Source organism: Diadema antillarum, unplaced genomic scaffold (assembly GCF_040938485.1).
Source record: "Diadema antillarum isolate AM-2024a unplaced genomic scaffold, OU_Dant_1.0 seq00000097_RagTag, whole genome shotgun sequence".
NCBI classification, from domain to species: Eukaryota; Metazoa; Echinodermata; class Echinoidea; order Diadematoida; family Diadematidae; genus Diadema; species Diadema antillarum.
Genome location: NW_027271186.1, coordinates 114,541 through 123,634, shown reverse-complemented (window position 1 = coordinate 123,634; position 9,094 = coordinate 114,541). Strand labels below are relative to the sequence as shown.

The 9,094-nt window shown below is 38.4% G+C and overlaps 1 protein-coding gene across 1 annotated transcript; it reads right to left on the bottom strand.

The window, feature by feature from the left end:
* Positions 1 to 1,699: 1,699 nt before the first annotated feature.
* LOC139726692 (uncharacterized) lies at positions 1,700 to 5,074 on the bottom strand. Its single transcript, XM_071637675.1, has 3 exons — positions 5,009 to 5,074; positions 2,634 to 2,738; positions 1,700 to 1,931 (listed from the first exon to the last, which is right to left on the bottom strand). Exons 1-3 carry the CDS (start codon positions 5,039 to 5,041, stop codon positions 1,764 to 1,766), a joined length of 306 nt encoding a protein of 101 aa, XP_071493776.1. The 5' UTR covers positions 5,042 to 5,074; the 3' UTR covers positions 1,700 to 1,763.
* Between the last annotated feature and the right edge of the window lie 4,020 nt (positions 5,075 to 9,094).

The window sequence follows — 9,094 nt, the reverse complement described above, 5'->3', positions numbered from 1 at the left end:
ACCAGGTGGTTTGTGCAAAATCTGTTCAATATGATTATGATCACAATGAATAATAATGATAACAATGATTACAGTGATGATAATAATAATGATAACGATAGTAATAATGATAAGAAGAAGAAGATGAAGGAAAAAATCATGGATAATATATCAAAAAATCTTGAATACTCAAATAATACAATATCTCTTTCACGGTAAATTTTCTAACTGGCATGGACAACGCGCAACACTCCCACCTGTACACAATACTGTCGAATGCAATATAAAGATTTGTCATAATTGTTCATGTATATTATAAGCCGTGCATTCTGAAGTTTGCAAACTTGCTTTCTTGAAGAGTCAACAGTTACGACCTGACAATAAAGTAGCATACAACAAAGTTTGCAACGTCATATTCCACATTGAAAACCAGTCACGGTTTATTTTCTTTCACTGCATTCAACATTTTAGTTCTGATATCAATGTGTAGTTTACACCTCCATTGCATATTCTTCTCTTTGACCATAAAACGTAATAACGTTTGAAACGCGTGTATGATAGAGCCTTTCAAAAGCATTAACACTCCTCTATCGTCTGTAAAAGAAATACAACAAACGAAATAAGTGTGGGTCCACCATCATAAAGAATAAATTGATGAAACTTTGTTTTGTAGATAGGTCAGTGACTAGCTCTGTTTATTGTAAACAAAAATAGCAAGACAACCTTTATGATACAGCTCCCAACTAAATTATTGCTATTCATATGGATTGCAGCTTTTGACGAATCATGGCACAGAGACGATTAGCAAAGTGATGAGAAGCGGAATAGAGAGTTTTGATCTGTGATGTCATCGGAGAATGATGAGAATATCGTAGATTGAAAGGAAATCAAATGCAGAAGATTGCTGCATCTTATGTGGTATACAGAGGCCGAGAGCTGCTTTTGACGGTCAGGAAAATTTAATGACGGATACAATTTTGGGGAGACGTCGTGCGGAAAATATATATCCATGGCGAAAGGTCATCCACAATGCTGCCCTCGTGTGACGACAGATCAAAAGGCTGGAAAAAGAATATTTCATCAGCGATCATCGCCAACGGGTAGTGATGTCCAAGGCAGAAAAGAGAGAGGTATTGCAACTATCCTTTTAGACTTATACATTCTATAATCAGTGCAAACATTTCCAGTGTATTCGTGGTCAGATATGACATGTTAATATCAAAACCTAATCAGTCATAATATAATACAATCCACAATTATCTGCCTTTCTCCAGATGGAAACAATCCAAGGATATCTGAAAACTTTCTTTTAACCATTGGAATCGTATGATTTACGTTTATTTTCCCTTGGTGTAGATGTGTTGGGGGAGGAGGGGGGGGGGAGTGGGAGGAGGGGTTCAAAAGACAGAATTTCCAATGTAGCTACATACATGTATATTTATGATATGACCTGATTTTTCTATGATCGTTGATCATCAACAGTCCAACGTCCTTTGCTTGGCAGCCACGATAGCTCATCATTATCTTCAGAGAATGTTAAGTTGCAACTATAGTGCCTCTAACTGCCGCTTCGAGTGTACACCGTATTATCTTTCTACATGCGAAAAATAATTGTGCGCGTGGGTTACTGCTGTGAATACAGCGTGTAAAAATTATACGTATTTCCTGAGGTGATACTGCAGCATGCGCGACAGTGCCAAAGATAACTACGCAGCTAGATATTCGGCTTTGGGGTACACACTAAAAACCCCGCAAGCAAAACTCGTTAAAAAAAAAAAAAAGGTTCATTTCTTTCTTTTCTTTCCGGACTTCTTTCCCGACTTTGCAGATTTCTTCGACTTTCCAGATTTACTCGATCTGGATGACTTGGACGATCTTCCTCGGCCCTTCTTGTCCGCTGATGGCAGGTTTTTGGGCTCCACGTACTCCACACGAGGTCCCTGACATTTTTTCTGCATGCGCATCAAGAAAAGGAGTACAAAAAGCGGCATAAAATCACTGTACAGAACTTCCATGTATAGGATCAAAAGTTAATTTTGGTTGAAGTCGACTTCGTGAACAAGTTCTTATCATTATCATGAGGGAAATTTTGAGTTATGCATACTGTCCAACCGATAGCTATCACTGGCATAGTCAGTGAAAAGATTATCCAATACATGCTATAAAAAAACAATAAACTTCTCAAAGAAGCAAAATAACTATAGCAGGATCCACTGTGAAGTAGCAAAATTTGGCTCTTGTGTAGAATCAAAACAATATTGATGTGATCTCGAGTTACTCTCCATGGTACGTAATTATCATACGTATTTCTAATGATAGTGTGACGAAACCGCAAACGATCATGAATGAAGAAATGAATTCAGTCATGTACCACAAAAGTTCAAAATTTATATCATTCATGTAAAATTACAAGCTAATGGAATGCAGTTTAAGGGCACATGACTAGATTACCCTATAGAGCTGTCTAATAACATCGTCATGATGGTGTCACTGTTCTGCCACGGGGTCCATCCTATCTGACAAAATATGCTTTTCTTTCACCATTACACCGACTTCTCGAAAATTATTCTGGCTGTGCTCGAAGATGGCTTATGTGGCTGACTTGAGATGAGAAGTGAGAAATGACAAACAGCTAGGATTTCTCTCTAACTCACCTGGTTACAAGTGCGGCACCTCGCCGATTCCAGCATTATCCCAGTGAAGTCCCCCCTCATACAGGCCTTACAGTATCGTGTGCCGCACCATTTGCATTGGTAAGTCTGGATCAAAATCACGGATATGACATTACCATATCATAATATAGCACAAGGTGTAATATTGAGCATGAAATTACACTACATTACGTATAACACAAGCATGTAAATATAATGCATATTCACGTCTAAACACATGCTAACAGATAAGCCTAATGATATGACATGCACAAAGGAGATCCTGACATTGTTTCGCATTTTTAGTTTGTAGTTGATTTCGGAATATGCCTCTACCACTGAGCATTGAATAACGATATTCAAATTGCATTGACAGTTTGTTGTTGATTCATCAAGCTATTGCCACCGTATATGGCCTATCTCGTGATGTAGGACGTCGCCGCGAGTCTGCGACTCGAAAGACTAAAAAAATGGCTTTTTGCGCTCTCGCCAAAAAGGCGACTCATAGGGCAACTTCCGAGATTATCTCCAAACAATGTGACAAAGAAGTCGCGGGGACGTCTCCGCGACGTCTCTTATAGAGACCTTCTCAGTTGCGGAGACATCGGGAAACGTCTCCACATCGTCGCCGGTAAGTCGCCGCGGGTCTCCGCAAGGACAAATCTATAAGTCGCGGACAAGCTCCGTGAGTTGGCTGCAACTGAAGAGACGTCGCGGAGACGTTTCTGAGACCAGCTGGGTACTCGAAGTCTATTTAAAATCGCATATGCTCGATTCTCTCGCGACTGCCCTGAAATCCAGCTAGTCCCTATTAGGAGACGTGAGACGTCTCTGCGACCAGTGAGACTCGAATCGCCACCAGGTTGTAACCTATAGTCTCCAAGCCAATCGATCCTATTATACCCACTGTCAGAGGAAAAAAAGTGATGCAGTTACTAGCCCTGTATTCTCCAGATCATCAAAGTAGTCTTTTCTTCTTCTTCTTCTTCTTCTTCTTCTTCTTCTTCTTCTTCTTCTTCTTCTTCTTTTAGGGATGAATGGAGTTGGGAGTTGCTTTACAAGCAAGAAAACATGCAAGTAATCATATTTGCTTTCAGACACAATTAAGTTCGTAATAGGGCGTTGGAAACATCCTTTAAAAAATGTAATTAATTTGGATGCCCATATAGAAATTAAAGCACAGAAAAGGGAGAATTACTTTCAGTAAATCGTGCAGGATAACGACAAGTTCGTGACTAACCTTGCCGAAAAAAAAAATCAGTGATTTCACAGATCTCAATCTCAGCCTAGCCTAAAGATATCATTATGTTACCTGGAGAAAGAATACAAACTAAGTTATGCGTATTATATAGCATGACTTATGCAGGGAGATGCACCTCCCTGTGTATGCGTGCCAGACTCAGGCTGTTATGTTGCCGAGAAACGAGAAAAACGTGAAGATTGTTGCCCATGACTATCACTTAACGCGCTTATTGACAACTGAGAATAGCCAATCCGATCAGAAATAGAAGAGTTCCTTTTGTAATCTTGCTTTGTCGTGTATTAAGCTGCATTATCTCTCACAAGAATTGCCCTTTATATCCAGAGGAGCTGGCTTTTGGGGTGGTTTGAAGATTAACGGCTTCACAATAAACGACGTACAGCTGTTTTCCAAAACACGCGAATTGTTAGCTGGACAAAGGGAACTCATACAAAACTATACACAAACGTTTTAGGTCCAAAGTAAGATAGTCATCCTCTCTGAACGTTGTCTGCTTTTTGGGATGTGATCGCAACAAATTCAGAGCTTGAGAGGGGGAAATCGTCAACTTTATAGTTTCAGATGAAATCTGTCCTATTTATGCTTATAATAATGTAGTAGCGTTTGCAATTACTCATGGAAATTTTAATGCTACTGGTATTTTGAATTGTGTTGACAGTCCGGGAGGTTGTGTACTGCAGGTCTGATTCGTTTGGCACCAACATTCTGCACGATCGGGACCAATTCGGTTTGGTTACTATGCTGTTATGGTATAATTTCTAATTGGGGGGGGGGGAGCTTCAAGTATGCCTAACCATTGAAAGTGCTTTTGTTCTTCTTTGGAAGCCAACCAGTTATGGCCGCCATATAAGTTACAGTGCTCTGAAGTCGGATTCATCTGTATGTATCTCCTTTATTTGAAAACCATGCAGATTACATATTCTATGTTGCAGTGCAGCAGGGTGTCGCTATTGCAAGAAATATTATGAAAGCGAGAATATCAAAAGTCTATGGCCATATCAGCATTTTTCTTTTCTGTGAGGGGGTAGTGAAATGTCCGTAGTGATTATAATTTATTTTTCGTAAGTAAATCCCCTTCGTTGCCTAAATTCGCGTTAGGGACACAATGTATACTCACCGTGTCTACCGTTGGACAGCCCCATCGACACATATTGCATACAACGACTAAGAGGTATATTATCAAGTTTATCCTTTTCCAACACAGTCGTGCACTCAGATCACGTCGAGAAATGACATCAAGGCAGAGCAGTTGTTATAGAACCAGTTATGACAGTGCGGATGGGTCATTTCCAAAGTCACCCTGTTGTAACCGGTCGTATAATATGGCGATCCTTGTGCAGGATCTGGAAGAATTTAGCTTCACATCGCTGTGCGAGTCTGGTGTAATATTACAAGCTCGGAGACCAGTGACTGGAGAGAAGTGCAAATATTATGGCTTGTTGGCATCCACACATGTGAAACGTTCATATAAAGCTATTATTCCTTGCAATGGGTCCCGGACAGGAGCTCTCGACCTACGGACTTGCCCCGTGCGACGCGTCTCTGGTTGCTACGCACTGCTGGGTTCGCGATAGAGGTACAGGGCCTAAGAAAAAACATTGTTGTTGTCCCAGGTGCGTGCATATCAAACTTTAAAGGGGTCTCCTCTCTCTCTCATTCTCCTAGAAAATCGATCGGAATATTCCGTCTTCGTACTTTCTTTTGGTAGACGAGAGAGGATCCCTCCCTCCCCATACTAGTTCATAATTCCGCGATATGAACATATCTCCCCCTTTTTTAGCGCCACTTGATTTCTGATTAATAATAGTAGACATTTATAGAGAGCCTTTACAGTGTATCCTCGCAATAAGTTCCACCTTTTCCACCAATGATTGAACAAAACAAAGGAAAGCAAATTTCTCCATTCTGCAATATTACAGCTCTGAATTTAACCCTGAAATGTGGACTGCCATGAACGTTGCCTATACAAAAATTAAGGTCACGTGGTGTCATAATATGCAACTTTGTTCTTTGATTATCAAGCCACCTTTCACATTCTGCAAATAGGCTTTTGCTTCAATCTTTGCTACGATTCAGACTTTGCACAAAGGAAAAGATAGGTGGGGTAGGAGAAGACAGAGGAAAGAGAGGGAGGGAGAGGGAGAGACAGAGCGAGTAAATCTAAACAATGTCATAATTGCTTGTGGTACATTGATGGAATCATCAAGATCATAGCACTGTTCTGAATCATTCATACCAATTCTTTTGACCTTATTTCTTACACACACACACACACACACACACACACACACAAACACACACACACACACACACATATATATATATATATATGTATATATATATATATATATAATATACATATATATATATATAATATACATATATATATATACATATATATATATACATATATATATATATATATATATATATATATATATATATATATGCCTGTATATCGCATTGCGATGTCGATATGCCCTCTTGCGGATATTAAAGACCGCACACAAAATCGATTGCCGGAGACTGCATTTCGCTGCCTCATTGGAAAAACAGCGGGCATTCTTTTAGAGAAGGTCGATCGCCTGTAGCAGCGAAGCACTCAACAAGAGGGTATCACAGTCACCATTATTTAGGTTTTGTAGGTGCTCACCATTCATTACCATTCTTGTCCTTTAATCGTTAGAGCTCGTTGGAGTTAAAAGGAGAATTCCTTGTTCTTTGTCGGGTACCAATCGATGCGAACACAAATCAATATGATATACTGCAAGACGAGAAAGTAAAGCGATAAGCACAGTATAAATTGTCCCTACGACTCATAATGGTCATTAGTTTCACTTCACTTAGTTTGGATGAATGTTACACGTATAGCTGAATCAATACGACAGACCTCATCCCTAATTTCGAAAAAGCGAAATTAAACAAAGCAGAAGCTTGTGAAGGAATTATGTTCATATTTATACTTCCGTATATATTCGGGCATTTATCATAATCATAATACGTCTGCATGTATATGTGATATATCAACTTCGTGCAGTTTTACAACATTTTACCAACGCAAATTAAACTTACATTTTTTTTTCTATATTTGCACGCCACTTACAACAGAGGTACAGAAAAGAGGACAACTATAGTGATCGCGAGTGACATGTCAGCAAAAAGAAAAGTTATCAGAAAATGACTGCTGTCTTTATCATATCATCCAGATATGAATCCGAAAAAAATAGCAAATACTAGTATACAAAATGCGAGCTTACTAGCTGTCACAGTAGTCTTTATGGCTGGTAATAGTATTGTAAATCTATTAAGTCACCCCTTTTATTAAGCATTTATTATCTGCCACCATGCGACTTACCACCACCCCTTCTCGGTAAAGTTTAGCATTTTTATCTTTTTTTAAGGAAAAGAAAAATGTGAATGATGCAGCAAGCGTACCGGTTGCAGTACAGCATGACAATTATTGTGTGTCGCTTTGCATATTCCTCTATACTCCGTGTGAGCAAAGAAAACATCTGATGTTGAAAGATTAACGTGCTAAAGTGAATGAGTAAGAGAACAATATTGTCACTTATAATAGATGTGAATAATCATGTTATCACAGTGAGTTCATGACAATGCTTTGTCATACTGGCCTCTGAAGCTGGCTGGAAAAATTCGACACAATAATGGAGACCCGAGCTTAATTTGTAACATGCAATAGTCATTACATAATAGTGTATTCCTAACATTATTCCTCCATACGTAATGGTTTCATAAAATGTCCCTCCCCTTGCAACCAGTGGTATATACACCTAGAATCACCACATTCTTTGTATCATGACTGTGATATGACTTTCTATTCGTACCCTACGTTGAAATGGCAAATAATAATGATAATAATAACCCAATCTTATTTTACAATATACCCTAGAATCAGTTCCACCTCCCTGCTAGAATGTTTTCCATTTTATCAAACTTGCATTTTATCGGACTTTTGTATTGTTTCAATAACACTCCGTTCTACTGTCCCGCTACTCTGTTTCTTTGGTTTCAATATTGCAAAACACTATAAGACGAGACAATACAACAAAATATTTCAAAATAATGAAAACGTGTGTGAATATAAAATGACCCTGATTTACATATAGGCCTAATGTTTAAAGGGAATGGCTAGTAACTGATCAGTGGGAATCAGTGGGAATGCTGGAGGATGATTGTTCCAATCCTTGTGGGATTCATTTAAGAGTACATTATATATCTATTGTGCGAAAATCATTCGCTTCAAAATGGTCTCATATTCAAGTAATGTGCAGTTTAATGTTTCCAGGTTAGCGTGCCTGGTCAGTTACGGGGCATTACTCTGCACATTAAACTTGAATATGAGACCATTCTGAAGCAAATAATTTTCACACAACAGTAGATATGGTACTCTTAAATGAATCCCACAAGGATTGGAACAATCATCCCTCAGCATTCTCACTGATTCCCACTGATCGGTTACTGGCCATCCCCTTTAATTGGTATATTGTAATTAATCAAGTGCAAAGTTCATAAGGATCTCTCACGCCTGTCAATGAACGATACTCTGTGGGATCTGCAAACGAATCAAGGCCGAATGAATGACCATTACGGCAAATGGAACTTTAGTACACAAGTACACACACATATATATTTTTTGTTTTATGATATTCTTTATTTGAGTTTCATTCAATGTCAAATTCATATTAACAATAAAATTAATATATATATATATATATATATATATATATATATATATATATATATACACGCACGCACACACACACACACTCTCTAAAACAAATCGAGTGAAAATATTCACTCTTAAAAGAGTGAATTTAGAGTGAAATTGGAGTGAATTTTGAGTGAAAATGTTCATTTTCACTCATTTTGGAGTGACCTCAGGGATCACTCGAAGATTTTGGAGTGATCCCTGAGGTCACTCTAAAACGAGTGAAAATGAACATTTTCACTCAAAATTCACTCCAATTTCACTCTAAATTCACTCTTTTTTGTATTCACTCTTTTAAGAGTGAATATTTTCACTCGATTTTTTTTTAGAGAGCACCGCGGGGTGCACCGGGCGCGCGCTCTCTTTAATTTTAATCAAAACAAAACAAAAACATTTAATTTAATTAAAACAAAAGAAATAAAAAGGAAAAAATGGAGGGGGGGGCGTGTGCCCTCTCTTAATTTTGTGAAGGCG

Excerpts from the sequence above, each read along its gene's own strand:
- LOC139726692 (XM_071637675.1), bottom strand. The coding sequence starts at position 5,041 with ATGTGTCGATGGGGCTGTCCAACGGTAGACACG. Across the intron at positions 2,739-5,008 it reads GCTGTCCAACGGTAGACACG|ACTTACCAATGCAAATGGTG; the intron begins GTGAGTATACAT and ends ATTTTGATCCAG. Across the intron at positions 1,932-2,633 it reads GGTGCCGCACTTGTAACCAG|AAAAAATGTCAGGGACCTCG; the intron begins GTGAGTTAGAGA and ends ATGCGCATGCAG.